Source organism: Mustelus asterias, chromosome 6 (assembly GCF_964213995.1).
Source record: "Mustelus asterias chromosome 6, sMusAst1.hap1.1, whole genome shotgun sequence".
In the NCBI taxonomy this organism is placed as follows: Eukaryota; Metazoa; Chordata; class Chondrichthyes; order Carcharhiniformes; family Triakidae; genus Mustelus; species Mustelus asterias.
Window position 1 is genome coordinate 145,555,874 of NC_135806.1, and position 24,435 is coordinate 145,580,308.

The 24,435-nt window shown below is 49.1% G+C and overlaps 1 protein-coding gene across 1 annotated transcript in view; it reads right to left on the bottom strand.

The window, feature by feature from the left end:
• The window catches only part of spef2 (sperm flagellar 2), a 386,645-nt gene that overhangs the window by 85,211 nt on the left and 276,999 nt on the right, over positions 1-24,435 (bottom strand). Inside the window, exons 29-31 of the mRNA XM_078213897.1 lie at positions 19,124-19,262; positions 15,767-15,886; positions 14,758-14,896 (exon numbers count right to left, since the gene is read on the bottom strand). Coding sequence (XP_078070023.1) covers positions 14,758-14,896; positions 15,767-15,886; positions 19,124-19,262 — 398 coding nt within the window. The remainder of the gene's footprint in view (positions 1-14,757; positions 14,897-15,766; positions 15,887-19,123; positions 19,263-24,435) is intronic.

Below are 24,435 nucleotides of genomic sequence, written 5' to 3' on the forward strand. Positions count from 1 at the left end.
TGGTCTCACCAAGGTCCTGTACAGTTGCAGCATAGCCCCATGGCTCTTAAACTCCAACCCCCTGTTAATAAAAGCTAACACACTAGAGGCCTTCTTCACAGCTCTATCCACTTGAGTGGCAACCTTTAGAGATCTGTGGATATGGACCCCAAGATCTCTCTGTTCCTCCACAGTCTTCAGAACCCTACCTTTGACCCTGTAATCCACATTTAAATTAGTCCTACCAAAATATCAGGGATTTGTTCCCAGGAGCAGGCTGAGGGTAAGAGAGTGGGTTTTCTGACTTTAATTAATTATTTATTTTTTTGTTTCCTTACACTCTTATTAACTTTTCACTGTCTTACTTGACATAAAGTGTCCAGTATGAGTGTGAAACCAGTGTGTTGTTCCCAGTGTAGGATGTGGGAGGTCCTGGAGGCATCTGGCCTCCCGGACATCCACATCTGTGAGGGGTGTGTCGAGCTGCGGTTCCTGAGGGACCGTGTTAGGGAGCTGGAACTGCAGCTCGAGGATCTTAGGCTGATGAGGGAGAATGAGGAGGTGATAGACAAGAGCTATCATCAGGTGGTCACACCAGGGCAACGGGAGGAGGCCAAGTGGGTGATGGCCAGGAAGGGTAAGGCTAGGGTGGTTGAGAGCACCCCAGTGGATTTGCCCCTGCACAACAAGTACTCCTGCTTGAGTACTGCTGGGGGGGACAGCCCGCCTGGGGGAAGCAGCAGTGGCCGTGTCTCCGCAGTGGAGTCCAGCCCTGTAACTCAGAGGGCTAAGGAAAAGAGGAGGAAGGCGGTATTAATCGGGGACTCGATGGTGAAGGGGACAGACAGGCGTTTCTGCGGAGGTAGGCGGGATTCTCGCATGGTGGTCTGCCTCCCTGGGGCCGGGATCCAGGATGTCGCTAGTCGCGTCCCGGAAATCCTGAGGTGGGAGGGAGAGGAGCCTGAGGTAGCTGTACATATTGGTACCGCTGATGTGGGTAGGAAGGGAGAAGGGGTCATGAAAAGGGAGTACAGGGAATTAGGGAGACAGCTGAGAAAGAGGAAAGCAAAGGTAGTAATCTCAGGATTACTGCCTGTGCCACGGGAAGGTGAGGGCAGGAATGGAGTGAGGTGGAAGATGAATGTGTGGCTGAGGGACTGGTGCAGGGGGCAGGGATTCAGGTTCCTGGACCATTGGGACCTCTTTAGGGGCAGGGGTGATCTGTATACAAAAAACGGGTGGAACTTGAATCACACGGGGACCAATATCCTGGCCGGTAGGTTGGCTAAGGTTACTGGGGAGAATTTAAACTAGATAGGTTGGGGGGAGGGGAGCTAGAAGAGTTGACTAGGATCAAGGAACTAATTGATGGGGTGGAGGATGCAGGGGTAAGGGGAATTACAAAATTAATGGTAGAGGAGAGGGTGCAAGTGAATGAAGGCGGTAATTTAGATAAGGGAGTAGAGGGAGAGGGTGTTCGCGACTCATCAAAGCGGGTCCAGATAAAAGCTGGAATAAGGACACTTTGCCTGAATGCACGAAGCATTCGGAACAAGGTGAATGAGTTGATGGTGCAAATCAGCACGAGTGGGTACGATCTAGTGGCCATTACAGAAACGTGGCTGAAAGGTGACCAGGACTGGGAGATGAATATCCAGGGGTATCAGGCGTTTAGGAAGAATAGACAGGAAGGAAAAGGTGGTGGGGTCGCGCTATTAATAAGAGATAATATCAGGGTAGTACTGAGGGATGACATAGGCTCTGAGGAACAAAACGTGGAATCGTTATGGGTAGAGATGAGGAATAGTAGAGGGAGAAAGACACTAGTAGGTGTGGTATATAGGCCCCCAAATAATAATGTTGAGGTAGGGAGGGCTATAAACAAGCAGATAAGGGATGCGTGTAAAAACGGAACGGCAATAATCATGGGGGACTTCAACATGCACATTGACTGGCAGACTCAAGTCGGTAAGGGTGGAATGGAGGAAGAGTTCTTAGAATGCTGTCGGGATAGTTTCCTTGAACAGCATGTTACGGAACCGACGAGGGAACGAGCTATTTTGGATCTGGTATTGTGTAACGAGGTAGGTAGAATTAAGGATCTTATTGTGAAGGACCCTCTTGGGTCTAGTGACCACAATATGGTCGAATTTCTGATTCAGATGGAAGAGGAGAAAGTTTGGTCCCAAACCAGTGTCCTCTGTTTGAACAGAGGGAAATATGATAGGATGAGGGATGAATTGGCTAAGGTAGACTGGGAGAGCAGGCTGGCAGGTAGGATAGCTGAGGAACAGTGGAGGATTTTTAAGGAGATCCTTTTCAGTTCTCAGCAAAAATATATTCCAGCAAAAAACAAGGATTGTAAGAAAAGGGAGAACCAGCCGTGGATAACGAAGGAAATAAAGGAGAGTATTAAAATAAAAACAGCTGCGTACAGAGTGGCCAAAAATAGTGGAGAAACAAGTGATTGGGAAAAATTTAAGAAACAACAAAGAGAGACTAAGAAAGCGATAAAGAAAGGAAGGATAGACTATGAAGCTAGGCTAGCAATTAATATAAAAAATGATAGTAAAAGTTTTTATAAATATATAAAAAGGAATAGAGTGGCTAGAGTGAATGTTGGACCCTTGGAGGACGAGAGGGGGGAGTTAATAGTGGGAAATGAGGATATGGCTGAGTCTTTAAATAAGTTTTTTGTATCGGTCTTCACGGTGGAGGACACAAATAGTTTGCCAAATATTAACGATAGAGGGTTGGCAGCAGGAGAAATACTTAATACAATTAATGTTACCAGAGAGGCAGTGCTGGGTAGACTAATGGGACTGAAGGTGGATAAGTCCCCGGGTCCGGATGGAATGCATCCCAGGGTATTGAAAGAAATGTCAGAGGTAATAGTGGATGCGTTAGTGATTATTTATCAAAGCTCGTTGCATTCTGGGGTAGTGCCGGTTGATTGGAAAACGGCTAATGTTACGCCGCTGTTTAAAAAAGGAAGGAGACAAAAGGCGGGTAACTATAGGCCGGTCAGCTTAACGTCTGTAGTAGGGAAAATGCTGGAATCCATTATTAAAGAGGAGATAGCAGGGCATCTGGATAGAAATGGTTCGATCAATCAGACGCAGCATGGATTCATGAGGGGAAAGTCGTGCTTGACGAACATGTTGGATTTTTATGAAGATGTGACTAGGGCGGTTGATGGAGGAGAACCGGTGGATGCGGTGTTTTTGGATTTCCAAAAGGCGTTTGATAAGGTGCCCCATAAAAGGCTACTGAAGAAGATTAGGGCACACGGAGTTGGGGGTAGTGTGTTAAAGTGGATTGGGGACTGGCTATCCGACAGGAAGCAAAGAGTCGGAATAAATGGGTGTTTTTCCGGTTGGAGGAAGGTAACTAGTGGCGTGCCGCAGGGATCGGTACTCGGGCCGCAACTATTTACCATTTATATAGATGATCTGGAGGAGGGGACGGAGTGTAGGGTAACGAAGTTTGCAGACGACACAAAGATAAGTGGAAAAGTGAATCGTGTGGAGGACGGAGAAGATCTGCAGAGAGATTTGGACAGGCTGAGTGAGTGGGCGAGGATATGGCAAATGGAGTATAACGTTGAGAAATGCGAGGTTATACACTTTGGAGGAAATAATAACAAATGGGATTACTATCTCAATGGAAACAAATTAAAACATGCTACCGTGCAAAGGGACCTGGGGGTCCTTGTGCATGAGACGCAAAAGCCCAGTCTGCAGGTACAACAGGTGATCAAGAAGGCAAATGGGATGTTGGCCTATATTGCGAAGGGGATAGAATATAAAAGCAGGGATGTCTTGATGCACCTGTACAGGGCATTGGTGAGGCCGCAGCTGGAATACTGTGTGCAGTATTGGTCCCCTTATATGAGGAAGGATATATTGGCATTGGAGGGAGTGCAGAGAAGGTTCACCAGGTTGATACCGGAGATGAGGGGTTTGGATTATGAGGAGAGGCTGAGGAGATTGGGTTTGTACTCGTTGGAGTTTAGAAGGATGAGGGGGGATCTTATGGAGACTTATAAGATAATGCGGGGGCTGGATAGGGTGGAGGCGGAGAGATTCTTTCCACTTAGTAAGGAAGTTAAAACTAGAGGACACAGCCTCAAAATAAAGGGGGGTCGGTTTAAGACAGAGTTGAGGAGGAACTTCTTCTCCCAGAGGGTGGTGAATCTCTGGAATTCTCTGCCCACTGAGGTGGTGGAGGCTACCTCGCTGAATATGTTTAAAGTGCGGATGGATGGATTCCTGATCGGTAAGGGAATTAAGGGTTATGGGGATCAGGCGGGTAAGTGGTACTGATCCACGTCAGATCAGCCATGATCTTATTGAATGGCGGGGCAGGCTCGAGGGGCTAGATGGCCTACTCCTGCTCCTATTTCTTATGTTCTTATGTTCTTATAAAATGAAATATAGGCCAACATCCCATTTGCCTTCTTGATCACCTGTTGTACCTGCAGACTGAGTTTTTGCGACTCATGCACAAGGACCCCCAGGTCCCTTTTTGCACAGTAGCATGTTGTAATTTTCTTCCATTTAAATAATAATCCAATCTGCTATTATTTCATCCAAAGTGAATAACCTCACATTTGCTAACGTTATACTCCATCTGCCAGATCCTCGCCCACTCACTCAGCCTATCCAAATCTCTCTGCAGACCTTCCGCTTCCTCCACGCAATTCACTTTCCCACTTATCTTCGTGTCGTCAGCAAACGTTGTTACCCTACACTCAGTCCCCTCCTCCAGATCATCTATGTAAATAGTAAACAGTTGAGGCCCCAGTATCAATCCCTGTGGCACGCCACTAGTCACCACCTGCCAACCAGAAAAGCATCCATTTATTCCAACTCTCTGCTTCCTGTTGGATAGCCAATCCCCAAATCCACGCTAACCCCCTACCCCCAACTCCGTGTGCCCCAATCTTCTGCAGCAATCTTTTGTGAGGCACCTTATCGAACACCTTTTGGAAATCCAAAAACACCACATCCACCAGTTCCCCTCCGTCAACCGCACTAGTCACATCTTCATAAAAATCCAGTAAGTTCGTCAAACACGACTTTCCTCTCATGAATCCATGCTGTGTCTGCTTAATCGAACCATTCTTATCCAGATGGCCTGCTATTTCTTCTTTAATGATGGATTCCAGCATTTTCCCAACGACAGACGTTAAGCTAACCGGCCTGTCATTACCCGCCTTTTGTCTACTTCCTTTTTTAAACAGCGGCGTAACAGTAGCTGTTTTCCAATCAGCTGGCACTACCCCAGAGTCCAGTGAATTTTGATAAATAACCACTAACGCATCCGCTATTACCTCTGACATTTCTTTCAGTACCCTGGGATGCATTCCATCCGGACCCGGGGACTTGTCCACCTTCAGTCCCGTTAGTCTACCAAGCACTGCCTCTCTAGTATGAGAAATAGGGCAACGAATCATCAGCATGGATTTCAACAGGGGAATCTTGCTCGGCCAATCATATTGAATTTTTGAGAAGCGGGTAGACAAAGAACAAAGAACAATACAGCACAGGAACAGGCCCTTCGGCCCTCCAAGCCTGCGCCGCTCATGTGCCCAACTAGACCATTCGTTTGTATCCCTCTATTCCCAGTCTGTTCATGTGGTTATCTAGATAAGTCTTAAACGATCCCAGCGTGTCCGCCTCAATCACCTTGCTTGGCAGTGCATTCCAGGCCCCCACCACCCTCTGTGTAAAATACGTCCCCTTGACATCTGTGTTGAACCTTGCCCCCCTCACCTTGACCCCGTAACCCCTTGTGTTCGTCACCTCCGACCTGGGAAAAAGCTTCCCACTGTTCACCCTATCTATGCCCTTCATAATTTTATACACCTCTATTAGGTCGCCCCTCATCCTCCATCTTTTCAGGGAGAACAACCCCAGTTTACCCAATCTCTCCTCTTTTCAGATAAAGCTCGGCACAACATCGTGGGCCGAAGGGCCTGTTCTGTGCTGATAGTGGAGTCAGGGGATAGTGGAGTCGGGGGGATAGTGGAGTAGGGGGATAGTGGAGTCAGGGGATAGTGGAGTCGGGGGATAGTGGAGTAGGGGGATAGTGGAGTCAGGGAACAGTGGAGTCAGGGGGATAGTGGAGTAGCGGGATAGTGGAGTAGGGGATAGTGGAGTCGGGGATAGTGGAGTCAGGGGATAGTGGAGTCGGGGGGATAGTGGAGTCGGGGGGATAGTGGAGTCGGGGGGATAGTGGAGTCGGGGGATAGTGGAGTCAGGGGGATAGTGGAGTAGCAGGATAGTGGAGTAGGGGATAGTGGAGTCGGGGATGGTGGAGTCAGGGGATAGTGGAGTCGGGGGGATAGTGGAGTCGGGGGGATAGTGGAGTCGGGGATAGTGGAGTAGGGGGATAGTGGAGTCGGGGGATAGTGGAGTCGGGGGGATAGTGGAGTCGGGGATAGTGGAGTAGGGGGATAGTGGAGTCGGGGGATAGTGGAGTCGGGGGATAGTGGAGTCAGGGGATAGTGGAGTCAGGGGGATAGTGGAGTCAGAGGATAGTGGAGTCAGGGGATAGTGGAGTCGGGGGATAGTGGAGTCGGGGGGATAGTGGAGTAGGGGGATAGTGGAGTCGGGGATAGTGGAGTCAGGGGATAGTGGAGTCAGGGGGATAGTGAAGTAGGGGGATAGTGGAGTCGGGGATAGTGTAGTCGGGGGGATAGTGGAGTCGGGGGATAGTGGAGTCAGGGAATAGTGGAGTCGGGGGATAGTGGAGTCGGGGGATAGTGGAGTCAGGGGGATAGTGGAGTCGGGGGATAGTGGAGTAGGGGGATAGTGGAGTCGGGGGATAGTGGAGTCAGGGGATAGTGGAGTCGGGGGATAGTGGAGTCGGGGATAGTGGAGTCGGGGATAGTGGAGTCGGGGGGATAGTGGAGTCGGGGATAGTGGAGTCGGGGATAGTGGAGTCGGGGGATAGTGGAGTCAGGGGGATAGTGGAGTAGGGGGATAGTGGAGTCGGGGATAGTGGAGTCCGCGGGATAGTGGAGTCGGGGATAGTGGAGTCAGCGGGATAGTGGAGTCGGGGATAGTGGAGTCAGGGGGATAGTGGAGTCGGGGATAGTGGAGTCGGGGATAGTGGTAGGCTCTGATGAAGGAGCATCCAGATGCGAAACGGTGCCTCTATTCTTTCTCCACAGATGCTATCAGAGCTGCTGAGATTTTGCAGTATTTTCTGTGTTTGTGTTGGATGTATTGTGAGCTGGTTCCAGTACACAAAGCAGGTGTGAGAGTGAATGATAAGTACTCAGAGACACAGTTAGAGACTGGGAGCAGTAATGGCTCCACACTGAGCACGGATATTGAGCTATTCGAGAGAGTGCACTCAGATACTGACTGTTTCAGGAAATACCAAAAAAAATGTAAAAATTGTTCCTTTTTCACAAGAATGCAGGATAAGATCATAGAGAAGTTAAAAATGATGAAAGGATGGGACAGGGTACATCAACACAGAGAGTCCACAGTGAGTGAAGGTTCTGGAACAAGAGCCGCACAGATAGAAGCTGAAATAGCAGGGGTTTGGAACAGTGAGCATGAGAAACATCTTCAGAGAATTGTGAAAGTGCGGAACTCACTTCCTGTATTAATGATTTAGACAGAAATGGCATCAATATTCAGGATTGAATTGGAGAGGTGATTGGAGGAAATGATGATGAAGAGTTTGGGTGGAGGGTGGGTGAATCATAGAATCCCTACAGTGCAGAAGGAGACCATTCGGCCCATCAAGTCTGCACTGACCACAATCCCAGCCAGTCCCTATTCCCATAACCCCACATATTTACCCTGCTAATCCCCCTGACTCTAAGGGGCAATTTAGCATGGCCAATCAACCTAACCTGCACATCTTTGGACTGTGGGGGGAAACCGGAGCACCCGGAGGAAACCCACGCAGACACGGGGAGAACGTGCAAACTCCACACAGACAGCGACCCAAGCTGGGAATCGAACCCAGGTCCCTGGCGCTGTGAGGCAGCAGTGCTAACCACTGTGCCACCGTGCCGAATGTGATTGAAATGATTCAGTGTGGAGGGTAAACAAGCAGCACAGCAATGTGGGTGATGCTCAACTGCCCTCCAAGGGCAACTAGGGATGGGCAATAAACGCTGGCCAACCAGCGATACCCATGTCCCATAAATATATTACCCTATTATAGAAAGGATATTATTAAACTAGAAAGTATGCAGAAAACATTTACTAGGATGCTACCGGGACTTGATGGATTGAGTTATAAGGAGAGGCTGGATAGACTGGGACTTTTTTCTCTGGAGCGTAGGAGGCTGAGGGGTGACCTTACAGAGGTCTATAAAATAATGAGGGGCATAGATCAGCTAGATAGTTAATATCTTTTCCCAAAGGGAGGGGAGTCTAAAACTAGAGGGCATAGGTTTAAGGTGAGAGGGGAGAGGTACAAAAGTGTCCAGAGGGGCAATTTTTTCACACAGAGGGTGGTGAGTGTCTGGAACAAGCTGCCAGGGGTAGTAGTAGAGGCGGGTACAATGTTGTCTTTTAAAAAGCATTTAGATAGTTACATGGGTACGATGGGTATAGAGGGATATGGGCCAAATGCGGGCAATTGGGATTAGCTCAGGGGTTTAAAAAAAAAGGGCGGCATGGACAAGTTGGGCCGAAGGGCCTGTTTCCATGCTTAAACCTCTGTGACTCTATGGTGGGGTTGAATGGCGTGTGTGTGTGTGTGTGTGTGTGTGGAAGTTGTGTGTGTGTGTGTGGAAGTTGCGTGTGTGTGGAAGTTGCGTGTGTGTGTGGAAGTTGTGTGTGCATGTGTGTGGAAGTTGTGTGTGTGTGCGTGTGTGTGGAAGTTGCGTGTGTGTGGAAGTTGTGTGTGTGTGGAGGTTGCGTGTGTGTGCATGTTTGTGTGGAAGTTGCATGTGTGTGGAAGTTGCTTGTATGTGGAAGTTGCGTGTGTGTGTGCATGTGTGTGGAAGTCGTGTGTGTGGAAGTTGTGTGTGTGTGTGTCTGTGTGGAGGTTGTGTGTGTGTGTGTGTGTGTACGGAAGTTGCGTGTGTGTGGAAATGTGGAAGTTGCATGTGTGTGGAAGTTGCGTGTGTGTGGAAATGTGGAAGTTGCATGTGTGTGGAAGTTGCGTGTGTGCGCGTGTCTGCGTGTGTGTAAGTTGCATGTGTGTGTGTGTGTGTGAAAGTAGGCGGTGTGCGTGTGCGTATGTGTGGAAGTTGTGTGTGTGTGGAAGTTGCGTGTGTGTGTGTGTGCGTGTGGAAGTTGTGTGTGTGCGTGTGTGTGGAACTTGAGTGTGTGTGGAAGTTGCATGTGTGTGGAAGTTGCATGTATGTGGAAGTTGCATGTGTGTGGAAGTTGCATGTGTGTGTGTGTGTGAAAGTTGCGTGTGTGCGTGTGGGAGTTGCATGTGTGTGTGTGTGTGTGTGTGCGTGTGTGTGTGGAAGTTGTGTGTGTGTGCGTGTGCGTGTGTGTGGAACTTGAGTGTGTGTGGAAGTTGCATGTGTGTGGAAGTTGCATGTGTGTGGTAGTTGCATGTGTGTGTGTGTGTGAAATTGCGGATGGGTGTGTGTGTGTGTGTGCGTGTGTGTGGAAATTTTGGGGGTGTGTGTGCGTGTATGTATGTGGAAGTTGCGTGTGTGTGTGCGTGTGTGTGGAAGTTGCGTGTGTGTGTATGTGTGGAAGTTGCGTGTGTGTGTGTGTGCGTATGTTGCATGTGTGTGTGCGTGCGTGTGTGTGGAAGTTGCATGTATGTGTGTGTGGAAGTTGTGGGTATGTGTGCGTGTATGTATGTGGAAGTTGCGTGTGTGTGGAAGTTGCGTGTGTGTGGAAGTTGCGTGTGTGTGGAAGTTGCGTGTGTGTGTGTGGAAGTTGTGCGTGTGTGGAAGTTGCGTGTGTGTGGAAGTTGCGTGTGTGTGTGTGTGTGGAAGTTGTGCGTGTGTGGAAGTTGCGTGTGTGTGGAAGTTGCGTGTGTGTGGAAGTTGCGTGTGTGTGTGTGGAAGTTGCGTGTGTGTGGAAGTTGCGTGTGTGTGTGTGGAAGTTGCGTGTGTGTGGAAGTTGCGTGTGTGTGTGTGTGTGGAAGTTGCGTGTGTGTGGAAGTTGCGTGTGTGTGGAAGTTGCGTGTGTGTGTGTGTGTGTGGAAGTTGCGTGTGTGTGGAAGTTGCGTGTGTGTGGAAGTTGCGTGTGTGTGGAAGTTGCGTGTGTGTGGAAGTTGCGTGTGTGTGGAAGTTGCGCGTGTGTGTGTGAGCGGTTGAGGGGCGACCTAATAGAAGTTTATAAAATTATGAAGGGCATAGATAGGGTGAACAGTTGGAAGCCTTTTCCCAGGTCAGGAATGACAAACACAAGGGGTCACAAGTTCAAGGTGAGGGGCGCAAGGTTCAACACAGATGTCAGGGGGACGTATTTTACACAGAGGGTGGTGGGGGCCTGGAATGCACTGCCAAGCAAGGTGGTTGAGGCAGACACGCTGGGATCATTTAAGACTTATCGAGATAGCCACATGAACAGACTGGGAATAGAGGGATACAAACGGATGGTTTAGTTAGGAACACATGATCGGCGCAGGCTTGGAGGGCCGAAGGGCTGTTCCTGTGCTGTTTTGTTCTTTGTGTGCGTGTGTGTGTAAGTTGCGTGTGTGGTATAAATCTTGCTGATGTTACAGATCCTGTTTGCTGCTCATAAAACTAACCACAAATAACAGCAAGAAGCAACATTGCAACAATCGCTGCCGACATGTCACTCAGTAATCACCACAGGCCTTTCTCAAACTGCCTCTCTTCCTGCTGCTCCAGGGCTGCATCCTGCTCACATCCCGCTCACGTCCCGCTTACATCCCACTGACATCCCACTCACATCCCGCTCACATCCTACTGACATCCCACTCACATCCCACTCACATCCCACTGACATCCCACTCACATCCCACTGACATCCCACTGACATCCCACTCACATCCCACTGACATCCCACTGACATCCCACTCACATCCCACTGACATCCCACTGACATCCCGCTCACATCCCACTCACATCCCGCTCACATCCCACTCACATCCCGCTCACATCCCGCTCACATTCCGCTCACATAGAACATAGAACATAGAACATAGAACATTACAGCGCAGAACAGGCCCTTCGGCCCACGATGTTGCACCGACCAGTTAAAAAAAAACTGTGACCCTCCAACCTAAACCAATTTCTTTTCGTCCATGAACCTATCTACGGATCTCTTAAACGCCCCCAAACTAGGCGCATTTACTACTGATGCTGGCAGGGCATTCCAATCCCTCACCACCCTCTGGGTAAAGAACCTACCCCTGACATCGGTTCTATAACTACCCCCCCTCAATTTAAAGCCATGCCCCCTCGTGCTGGATTTCTCCATCAGAGGAAAAAGGCTATCACTATCCACCCTATCTAAACCTCTAATCATCTTATATGTTTCAATAAGATCCCCTCTTAGCCGCCGCCTTTCCAGCGAAAACAATCCCAAATCCCTCAGCCTCTCCTCATAGGATCTCCCCTCCATACCAGGCAACATCCTGGTAAACCTCCTCTGCACCCTCTCCAAAGCCTCCACATCCTTCCTGTAATGTGGGGACCAGAACTGCACACAGTACTCCAAGTGCGGCCGCACCAGAGTTGTGTACAGTTGCAACATAACGCTACGACTCCTAAATTCAATCCCCCTACCAATAAACGCCAAGACACCATATGCCTTCTTAACAACCTTATCTACTTGATTCCCAACTTTCAGGGATCTATGCACACATACACCTAGATCCCTCTGCTCCTCCACACTATTCAAAGTCCTCCCGTTAGCCCTATACTCAACACATCTGTTATTCCTACCAAAGTGAATTACCTCACACTTCTCCGCATTAAACTCCATCCGCCACCTCTCGGCCCAACTTTGCAACCTGTCTAAGTCTTCCTGCAAACTACGACACCCTTCCTCACTGTCTACCACACCACCGACTTTGGTGTCATCAGCAAATTTGCTAATCCACCCAACTATACCCTCATCCAGATCATTAATAAATATTACAAACAGCAGTGGCCCCAAAACAGATCCCTGAGGTACACCACTTGTAACCGCACTCCATGATGAATATTTACTATCAACCACCACCCTCTGTTTCCTATCCGCTAGCCAATTCCTGATCCAATTTCCTAGATCACCCCCAATCCCATACATCTGCATTTTCTGCAGAAGCCTACCATGGTGAACCTTATCAAACGCCTTACTAAAATCCATATATACCACGTCCACTGCCTTGCCCCCATCCACCTCCTTGGTCACTTTCTCAAAAAACTCAATAAGGTTAGTAAGGCACGACCTACCTGCCACAAAACCATGCTGACTATCACCTATCAATTCATTACTCTCCAAATAACTATAAATCCTATCCCTTATAATTTTTTCCAACATCTTGCCGACAACAGAAGTGAGACTCACCGGTCTATAATTCCCGGGGAAGTCTCTGTTCCCCTTCTTAAACAATGGGACAACATTCGCTAACCTCCAATCTTCTGGTACTATACCAGAGGCCAACGACGACCTGAAGATCAGAGCCAGAGGCTCTGCAATCACTTCTCTTGCCTCCCAGAGAATCCTTGGATAAATCCCATCCGGACCAGGGGATTTATCTATTTTCAGACCCTCCAGAATATCCTGCACATCCTCCTTATCAACTGTAATACTGTCTATTCTACTCCCCTGCAACCCAGTGTCCTCCTCAGCTATATTCATGTCCCCTTGCGTGAACACCGAAGAGAAATATTGGTTCAATGCTTCACCAATCTCCTCCGGTTCCACACATAACTTCCCTCTGCCATCTATAACTGGCCCTAAACTTGCCCTAACCAACCTTCTGTTCTTGACATACCTATAGAACGCCTTAGGATTCTCTTTAACCCTATCCGCCAAAGTCTTCTCATGTCCCCTTTTAGCCCTTCTAAGCTCGCTCTTCAACTCCCTCTTAGCCAATCTAAAGCTTTCTAGTGCACTACCCGAGTGCTCACGTCTCATCCGAACATAAGCCTCCTTTTTCTTTTTAACCAACAAAGAAACTTTTTTGGTGCACCACGGTTCCCTAGCCCTACCAATTCCTCCTTGCCTGACAGGGACATACCTATCACAGACTCGCAGTAGCTGCTCCTTGAAAAAACTCCACATGTCGGACGTTCCCAGTCCCTGTAATCTCCTAGTCCAACCTATGTTTCCTAATTCTCTCCTAATAGCCTCATAATTACCCTTCCCCCAGCTAAAACCACTGGCCCGAGGTTCATGCCTATCCCTTTCCATCACTAAGGTGAACGTAACCGAATTGTGGTCACTATCACCAAAATGCACACCAACTTCCAAGTCTAGCACCTGGTCTGGCTCATTTCCCAGCACCAGATCCAATATAGCCTCACCTCTAGTTGGCCTGTCTACATACTGAGTCAAAAAACCTTCCTGCACGCTTTGAACAAAAACTGACCCCTCTAACGAGCTAGAGCTATAACAATTCCAGTCAATATTAGTCAAGTTAAAATCCCCCATAACAATTGCCCTATTACTTTCACTCCTAAGCAGGATTGACTCCGCAATCCTTTCCTCAACCTCTCTAGAACTTTTAGGAGGTCTATAAAAGACTCCCAACAGGGTGACCTCTCCTCTCCTATTTCTAATCTCCGCCCATACTACCTCAACAGATAAGTCCTCATCAAACCTCCTCTCTGACACTGTGATACAATCTCTGACCAATAATGCTACCCCTCCCCCTCTTCTACCTCCTTCCCTACTTCGACTAAAACATTTGAACCCCGGGACCTGCAGCATCCATTCCTGCCCCTGCTCTATCCATGTCTCTGAAATAGCCACAACATCGAAGTCCCAGGTACTGATCCACGCTGCAAGTTCACCCACTTTATTGCGAATACTCCTGGCATTGAAGTATACACATTTCAAACCCTGCTCCACCCCACTCACATCCCACTCACATCCCGCTCACATCCCGCTCACATCCCGCTCACATCCCACTGACATCCCACTGACATCCCACTGACATCCCGCTCACATCCCGCTCACATCCCACTGACATCCCGCTCACATCCCGCTCACATCCCGCTGACATCCTGCTGACATCCCACTCACATCCCGCTCACATCCCACTCACATCCCGCTGACATCCTGCTGACATCCCGCTGACATCCCGCTCACATCCCGCTGACATCCCGCTCACATCCCGCTGACAATCCGTGTTCCAAGGCCCTCCCACACATGGAGAGCTGGGTTGACAAGTGAGTCCAGACTGACTGGGGCAGGAACCGCACTGAGCAGAGTGTGGCCTCCTCAACACTGTGACAGAAACTTGTAGATTCTGACGGGAAGTGAGTCATATTCAGTGTGCACGGAGGCAGAGGCAGGGATGAGGGAGGGGGCTGAGGAGTAGGGGAGGAGAGTGGAGGGGCAGGAGTGCAGGAGACAGGAGGGTGTGAGCTGGAGGGGAGAGCTGGGGGCTGGAGTGAAAGCCACGAGGAGGGAAGCATAGGGGAGGAGTGAGGGAGAGGTGGGAGGGAGTAATTGGTCTGAGAGAGAAGGATGGAGAGTAGGAGCAGAGCAGGGAGGAGGATATGTGTCAGAGAGAGGGGTCGGTCAGGGCAGAGAGGACAGGTGAACGGTGCAGGATGGGAAAGGGCAGCAGGAGAGTTGGGATGGGGACATTTTCAGCTTCGAGGAATATCAACTGTCAAAGCACCACAAAGACAAGGTTCAGTACCTCTCCATTTCCTGCAGGAACCTTGTCCCGAGCCAGTCCTCCATGACTGTGAAGACGTCTTGTGCCTTTAACTTGAGTTCCTGGACCACAGACACGGCCTTCAGTCTGATTAGTTCCAGGCGCGTTCTGACAGCTTGTGCTGGAAATACAACCAACATCGAGCTTACTATCCATTAGATAGGACTGCACCCACCGCTGTGTGGAGACAGGCGCTGTCTGTCTGCTGCGTGGGGACAGACGCTGTCTGTCTGCTGAATGGAGACAGGCGCTGTCTGTCTGCTGAATGGGGACAGGCGCTGTCTGTCTGCTGAATGGAGACAGGCGCTGTCTGTCTGCTGAATGGGGACAGACGCTGTCTGTCTGCTGAATGGAGACAGACGCTGTCTGTCTGCTGCGTGGGGCCAGGTGTTGACCAATAAATAAAATAAATAAACTCTCGACGGACCCCTCCCCGAGTGACACTGGGTCAGACCCATCCCCATGAGACTGTAAGACATCAGAGCAGAAAGGGGTAACATGGTGACAGAGTGGTGAGCACGGCTGCTTCACAGCAACAGGGACCCGGGTTCCACTTGGGCCTCGGGTCACTGTCTGTGCAGAGTTTGCACATTCTCCCCGTGTCTGCATGGGTTTCCTCTGGTTTCCACCCACAGATTGAACGACTTGCTGGTTAGGTGCTTGGCCCAGACAGGCACCGGAGTGTGGCGACTAGGGGAATTTCACAGTAGCTTCATTGCAGTGTTAATGTAAGCGTACTTGTGACTAATAATAAACTTTAACTTTAGAATGAGGCCACTCGGCCCATCAAGTCTGCTCCGCCATTCAATCATGGCTGATATTTTTCTCATTTCCATTCTCCTGCCTTTTCCCCGTAACCCCTGATCCCGTTATTAATCAAGAACCTATCTGTCTCTGTCTTAAAGACACCCAGTGAACCCGAGATCCCTGGGTTGGTTTTGAGGACAATCGCACTGTGCCTGTGCCCTGAGTCTGTGAAATTGGGAATCACCTTCATCCTCCAGCGCTCCCATGTACTCGGTGAATATTCGCTCCCTCAGTTCTCTCTTCCTCACCAATTCGGGACTCTCGAGCACCGTGAGTGGCACAGACGGGGTTAAAGACTGATGGCCTGAAACATATAGTGAGACAACGCTGTCAGTCGCTGAGGGCACCGTGTGAATCAACCCCGGCTCGGCCACAGTGCCCTGTATTCAGACCATGGCTGCTGTGAGAATGGCCTTCAATCTGCATCCCGCCCATCCCCCAGCAACCTATCTCCCTCCCGGGGTCTTGTCAGATTTTCGTCTCTTGTGTTTCTCTGCTCAGTTTTACTCTTTCCCGGGATGCTGCTGGCAAGAACAGCGTTTCCTGCTCCTCGCTATTTGCTCTTGGACTGAGTGCCTCGCTCGGCCATTTCAGAGGGTATTTAAGAGTCAACCACATTGCTCTGTGTCTGGAGTCACGTGCAGGGGAGGCAGTGGTGTAGTGGAATTGTCACTGGACTAGTAACCCAGAGACCCAGGACTACATCTGTGACCCCGAGTTCAAATCCCACCACGGCAGATGGTGAAATCTGAATATACAAAATAGATCTGGAATTAAGAATCATTGTCGACTGTCAGAAAAACCCATCTGGTTCACGAACGTCCTCTGGGGAAGGAAATCTGCCATCCTGACCCAGTCTGGCCTACACGTGACTCCAGATCCACAGCAATGTGGGTGACTCTGAAACGAAGAGTAGTTAGGGGGTGGGCCCAGCCAGAAAAGCTCATGTTCCATAAATGAATTAAAAATATATAGCTGAAGGGAATGAGTGAACCAAATGGGTTTTTACAACAATCGATGATGGTTTTATACAAAACATGGAGTGGGAGTAGGCCATTCGGCCCCTCGAGTCTGCTCCGCTACTGAACAAGACCATGGCTGATCTGACCTCAAACCTGCATCCCACCGACCCCGATACCCCCTCTTGCTTTCCAAGAATCGGTCCACCTCTGCCTTATTCAAAATCTCTGCTTCCAAAGCCTTTTCAGGAAAAGAGTTCCAAAGACTCATGACCCTCTGAGAGAAGAAACTTTACCTCATATCCATTTGAAATGGCTGGCCCCTTATACTTTAAACAGTGACTCCGAGCCCTAGATTCTCTAACAAGAGGGAACATCCTCTCCACATCGACCCTGTCAATACCCCTCAGGATCTTATATATTTCTATCAAATCCCCTCTTGCTCTTCTAAACCACTTCTGGAATGTGGGAGGCTTTTAAAGGCCGGTTGATTGAAGTGCGGGACAGGCATGTCCCCGCAAAAATGAAGGATAGAAATGGCAGGATTCGGGAACCATGGATGACCAGGAAAATTGTAAGCTTAGTCAAAAGGAAGCATACGATAGGTCTAGGCAACTAAAAACCGACCAAGCCTTTGAGGAGTATAGTGAAAGTAGGAAGGAACTTAAATGTGGAATTAGGAGGGCTAAAAGGGGCCATGAAATGTCTTTAGCAAACAGGGTCAAGAAGAATCCCAAGGCTTAAATGCATATATTAGGAACAAGAGGGTAGCAAGAGAAAGAGTAGGCCCACTCAAGGACTATGGAGGGAAGTTATGCATGGAACCACAGGAAGTGGGTGAAATTCTTAATGAGTCCTTTATATGGGTATTCACCAAGGAGAAGGACATGACTGATGTTGAAGTCAGGGATAGGTGTGTGAATGCTCGAGAGAATGTCAATATATCGAAGGAGGAAGTGTTGAGTATCCTAAATTGCATCAAGGTAGACAAGGCCCCGGGTCCGGATGGGATCTATCCCAAGTTCCTGCGGGAGGCCAGGGAGAAATAGCCGGGGCCTTAACAGATATCTTCACATCCTCTTTGACCACAGGTGAGGTTCCAGAGGACTGGATAATAGCCAGTGTTGTTCCCTTGTTTAAGAAAGGAAGCAGGAATAATCCAGCAAATTATAGGCCGGTGAGCCTGACATCAGTGGTGGGGAAGCTTTTGGAGAAGATACTGAGGGACAGGATATAAGCACATTTGGAGGAAAATGGGCTAGTTAGTGACAGGCAGCATGGTTTTGTACAGGGAAGGTCATGTCTCAGCAACTTGATTGAGTTTTTGAGGAGGTGACAAAGATAATTGATGAGGGAAGGGCTGTGGATGTAGTTTATATGGACTTTAGTAAGGCGTTTGATAATCATAGAATCCCTACAGTGCAGGAGGCCATTTGGTTGAGTCTGCACCGACCACAATCCCACCCAGGTCCTATTCCCATAACTCCACATATTTACCCGGATAATCCCCTGACACTCAGGGTCAATTTAGAATGGCCAATCAACCTAGCATACCTTTGAACTGTGGGAGGAAACCAGAGCACCCGGAGGAAACCCACAGAGACATGGGGAGAACGTGCAGAAGCCGCACGGACAGTGACCTGAGGACAGCATTGAACCCGGGTCCCTGGTGCTGTGAGGCAGCAGTGAACCCGGGTCCCTGGCGCTGTGAGGCAGCAGTGAACCCGGGTCCCTGGCGCTGTGAGGACAGCATTGAACCCGGGTCCCTGGCGCTGTGAGGCAGCAGTGAACCCGGGTCCCTGGCGCTGTGAGGCAGCAGTGAACCCGGGTCCCTGGTGCCGTGAGGCAGCAGTGAACCCGGGTCCCTGGCGCTGTGAGGCAGCAGTGAACCCGGGTCCCTGGCGCTGTGAGGACAGCATTGAACCCGGGTCCCTGGCGCTGTGAGGCAGCAGTGAACCCGGGTCCCTGGCGCTGTGAGGCAGCAGTGAACCCGGGTCCCTGGCGCTGTGAGGCAGCAGTGAACCCGGGTCCCTGGCGCTGTGAGGCAGCAGTGAACCCGGGTCCCTGGCGCTGTGAGGCAGCAGTGAACCCGGGTCCCTGGCGCTGTGAGGCAGCAGTGAACCCGGGTCCCTGGCGCTGTGAGGCAGCAGTGAACCCGGGTCCCTGGCGCTGTGAGGCAGCAGTGCTAGTCACTGTGCCACCCTACAAAGTCCCACATGGCAGACTGGTACAAAAACTAGAATCACATGGGATTCAGGGTGGGCTGGCTGGATGGATACAGAACTGGCTTGGTTATAGAAGTGAGAGGCAGCGGTGGAAGGGTGTTTTTCAGAATGGGGATCTGTAGCTAGTGGAGTTCCACAGGGATCAGTGCTGGGACCTCTGTTGTTTGTTGTATATATAAATGATCTGGAGGAAAATGTGAGCGGTCTGATTAGTAAGTTTGAGGATGACACGAAGATTTGCGGAGTTGCTGATAGTGCCGGGGATTGTCAGAGGATACAACAGGATAGAGAGAGATAGGAGACCTGAGACTTCCCATATTCCCAATCCAGCCCAGTTCCAGTGACCAGGATAAATACCTTTCTTTTTATCTGCCGACTTTCCTCCCTTTTTCTTTGGCTCTTTCCCAGCTGATTTCTGGAGTTCCTTTTCCTTTTCTTCTTTTAGCTTCTGTTCTTTCCTCTCTTCTTCCTCCTTGTTTCTCACCACCGTTAGGAGCTGAAACCGAGAGAGAGAGAGAGAGAGTTAATGGCTGAATGTGAGCAGATTGTGGACCCCAATAAATAGATAAAGATTAAAGGTGTGATTGTGGGACTAGGAGGTGCGCGCTTGTAATGTGTAACTGGAAATAAATACTGCTGAAGATGTGTAAAGGTTGGTTCCAGTTCTATCCTTTGCCAAGTGGCCTTTGGGAGTATAAGAGGGTCACAGAGAATGATTGCCTCAAGATGTCGAGAAAGAATATCAGCAAATCTGTAAACTGAGTAGGAACAGCCTTCCAGTCACAGAAACACCATTCGATTATCAACATCTGTAAGGAGAGAAAAGGACTGACGTTTCGAGTCCAGACAACCCTTTGACAAAGGATCATCTGGACTCGAAACATCAGCTCTTTCCTCTCCTTACAGATGCTGCCAGACCCGCTGAGATTTTCCAGCGTTTTCTCTTTTGGTTTCAGATTCCAGCATCTGCAGTAATTTGCTTTGAATCGACTATCTGCCTTCTCTTCCTGACTCCGAACCAGGTTTCAATCCAGCTGGTCACTTTCATTGGATTCCAAAGGCTTCTTTTGACAATAACGTGCGGTACTTTGTCAGCTAAGGTTGGTAAGAAGGGGAAAAATTAGAATATAAGAATAAATGAGTCAGAAATGTCAAATCCATTCATGCGCTGGGCAGCATGTTACCCATCCCCATCACGAGCTGCCCTTGATCTGAGTGGCTTGTTGGGCTATGTCGGAGGGGTGTTGCTGCGGGGTCTGGAGTCACGTCAGCTGGAAGCTGAACTCTGGACACTGAGACACAGCAGAGAGGGAGAAAGTTTCCCTTACGGTCTGTACCAGGAGGGAGTCACATTTCTGAGACAGGTTCTGATTTGGTTCAGGGGTCAGGGACAGGAGAGTGTGACTGTGAGTGAGGCAGGTAAGGGGAGCCAGAGGCAGGAACACAGGAGCATCAGGCTTTACAATCGTCCAACTGGCTTCAGATTCCCACAGCCTGTGTGGGTGAGAGTGGGGGCTGCAGGGTGGATGAGGGTGGGAGCTGCAAGGTGTGTAAGGGGGGGGTGGTGAGGGTGGGGGCTGCAGGGTGGGTGAGGGTGGGGGTGAGGGTGAGAGTGGGGCTGAGGGGAGGGGGGGGGGCTTTCCCTCTTATTCCATGATTCTGCTGACAAGTCTGTTGTGTGGCGCTGTGTCAAATATCTTTTCAAATTCCCTTGAGACCATTTCACCTCATCCACCCTCCCTGGTTCCCCCTTCAGAAACTCCAGCAAGTTAGTGAAACATAGTTTTCCCTCAATGATTCCATGTTGGCTTTCCCTAAGATCCTGCACTTACCGGAGTGGTTCCTCCTGTGGTAAAGATCAGTGAACTGGTAATCCACAAATCACAAACAATTCCCTGGGTTCCCAGCTCGAATCCTGCTCAGGTGAGTGATGAATTTGATAAAACAAAATCTAAGTGACCATTGATTTTGTCCCAAACAATGCACTTAGAAAATCATAATCTGATTACAACCAGTGAACATGTTTTTATGAAAGGGAAATTCTGTTGACAAATTTATTTAGGATGGAACAAAAGAGTTAAAGTTTATTTATTAGTCACAAGTAAGGCTTACATTAACACTGCAATGAAGTTACCATGAAAATCCCCGAGTCACCACACTCGGGCGCCTGTTCAGGTCAATGCACCCTAACCCGCACGTCTTTCAGACTGTGGGAGGAAACCGGAGCACCCGGAGGAAACCCACGCAGACACGGGGAGAACCTACAAACTCAACACAGACAGTGAGCCAAACCGGAATCAAACCCGGGTCCCTGGCGCTGTGAGGCAGCAGTGCTAACCACTGTGCCACCATGCCGCCCCAAGTCCTTGAGGTACTCCAGTAGGATAGATAAAGAGTAATCAGAAGGTGTAGTATACTTGGATTTCCAAAAGGCACATGATAAGGTGCCACACAAAAGTTTAATACATAATATAAGAGCTCGTGGAGATGGGGATGATTTATTAGCATGTGTAGAACATAGAACATAGAACAGTACAGCACAGAACAGGCCCTTCGGCCCACGATGTTGTGCCGAGCTTTATCTGAAACCAAGATCAAGCTATCCCACTCCCTATCATCCTGGTGTGCTCCATGTGCCTATCCAATAACCGCTTAAATGTTCCTAAAGTGTCTGACTCCACTATCACTGCAGGCAGTCCATTCCACACCCCAACCACTCTCTGCGTAAAGAACCTACCTCTGATATCCTTCCTGTATCTCCCACCACGAACCCTATAGTTATGCCCCCTTGTAATAGCTCCATCCACCTGAGGAAATAGTCTTTGAACGTTCACTCTATCTATCCCCTTCATCATTTTATAAACCTCTATTAAATCTTCCCTCAGCCTCCTCCGCTCCAGAGAGAACAGCCCTAGCTCCCTCAACCTTTCCTCATAAGACCTACCCTCCAAACCAGGCAGCATCCTGGTAAATCTCCTCTGCACTCTTTCCAGCGCTTCCACATCCTTCTTATAGTGAGGTGACCAGAACTGCACACAATATTCCAAATGTGGTCTCACCAAGGTCCTGTACAGTTGCAGCATAACCCCACGGCTCTTAAACTCCAACCCCCTGTTAATAAAAGCTAACACACTATAGGCCTTCTTCACAGCTCTATTCACTTGAATGGCAACTTTTAGAGATCTGTGGATATGAACCCCAAGATCTCTTTGTTCCTCCACAGTCTTCAGAACCCTACCTTTGACCCTGTAATCCACATTTAAATTAGTCCTACCAAAATGAATCACCTCACATTTATCAGGGTTAAACTCCATTTGCCATTTTTCAGCCCAGCTTTGCATCCTATCTATGTCTCTTTGCAGCCTACAACAGCCCTCCACCTCATCCACTACTCCACCAATCTTGGTGTCATCAGCAAATTTACTGATCCACCCTTCAGCCCCCTCCTCTAAGTCATTAATAAAAATCACAAAGAGCAGAGGACCAAGCACTGATCCCAGTGGCACACCGCTAGCAACCTGCCTCCAATCCGAAAATTTTCCATCGACCACCACCCTCTGTCTTCGATCAGACAGCCAGTTACCTATCCAATCGGCCAACTTTCCCTCTATCCCACACATCCTCACTTTCATCATAAGCCGACCATGGGGGACCTTATCAAACGCCTCACTAAAATCCATGTATATGACATCAACTGCCCTACCTTCATCAACACACTTAGTTACCTCCTCAAAAAATTCTATCAAATTTGTGAGGCACGACTTGCCCTTCACGAATCCATGCTGACTAACCCAGATTAATCCGCATCTTTCTAAATGGTCGTAAATCCCATCTCTAAGGACCTTTTCCATCAATTTACCAACCACCGAAGTAAGACGAACTGGTCTATAATTACCAGGGTCATTTCTATTCCCTTTCTTAAACAGAGGAACAACATTCGCCATTCTCCAGTCCTCTGGCACCATCCCCGTGGACAGCGAGGACCCAAAGATCAAAGCCAAAGGCTCTGCAATCTCATCCCTTGCCTCCCAAAGAATCCTAGGATATATTTCATCAGGCCCAGGGGACTTATCGACCTTCAGTTTATTCAAAACTGCCAATACATCCTCCCTCCGAACATCTATTTCCTCCAGCCTATTAGCCTGTAACACCTTCTCTTCCTCAAAAACATGGCCCCTCTCCTTGGTGAACATTGAAGAAAAGTATTCATTCATCACCTCGCCTATCTCTACTGACTCCATACACAAGTTCCCACTACTGTCCTTGACCGACCCTAACCTCACCCTGGTCATTCTTTTATTCCTCACATAAGAGTAAAAAGCCTTGGGGTTTTCCTTGATCCGACCCGCCAAGGACTTCTCATGTCCCCTCCTAGCTCTCCTAAGCCCCTTTTTCAGCTCATTCCTTGCTAACTTGTAACCCTCAATCGAGCCATCTGAACCTTGTTTCCTCATCCCTACATAAGCTTCCCTCTTCCTTTTCACAAGACATTCCACCTCTTTCGTGAACCATGGTTCCCTCACTCGGCCATTTCCTCCCTGCCTGACAGGGACATACCTATCAAGGACATCCAGTATTTGTTCCTTGAAAAAGTTCCACTTTTCCTTAGTTCCTTTCCCTGACAGTTTCTGTTCCCAACTTATGCCCCCTAATTCCTGCCTAATTGCATCATAATTACCTCTCCCCCAATTGTAAACCTTGCCCTGCCGTACGGCCCTATCCCTCTCCATTGCAATAACAAAAGACACCGAATTGTGGTCACTATCTCCAAAGTGCTCTCCCACAACCAAATCTAACACTTGGCCCGGTTCATTTCCCTGTACCAAATCCAATGTGGCCTCACCTCTTGTCGGCCTATCCACATATTGTGTCAGGAAACCCTCCTGCACACACTGCACAAAAACTGCCCCATCCGAACTATTTGACCTACAAAGGTTCCAATCAATATTTGGAAAGTTAAAGTCCCCCATGACAACTACCCTGTGACCCCCACACATATCCGTAATCTGTTTAGCAATTTCTTCCTCCACATCTCCACATAGAAGATTGATTAATGGATAGGGGAGTCTGAAACTACAGAATATGGGTTTAAGGTGAGAGGGGAGAGATACAAAAGGGTCCAGAGGAGCAAATTTTTCACACAGAAGGTGGTGAGTGTCTGGAACAAGCTGCCAGAGGCAGTAGTTGAGGCCGGTACAATTTTGTCCTTTAAAAAGCATTAAGACAGTTACATGGGTAAGATGGGTATAGAGGGATATGGGCCAAATGCAGGCAATTGGGATTAGCTTAGGGGTTTAAAAAAAGGGGCGGCATGGACAAGTTGGGCCGAAGAGCCTGTTTCCATACTGTAAACCTCTATGATTCTATGCTGTATAGGAGGAAACATCGAGTGGAAATAAATGGGACTCTTTTAAGTTGGCAGGCTGTGAATTGTGGAGTGCCTCAAGGATTTGGGGTGGCACAGTGGTTAGCACTGCTGCTTCACAGCGCCAAGGACCCGGGTTCAATTCCTGGCTTGGGTCACTGTCTGTGCGGAGTTTGCACATTCTCCCCGTGTCTGTGTGGGTTTCCTCCGGGTGCTCAGGTTTCCTCCCACAGTCCAAAGATGTGCGGGTTAGGTGTATTGGCCAAGCTGAATTGACCCTCGTGTCAGGGGGACTAGCACAGTA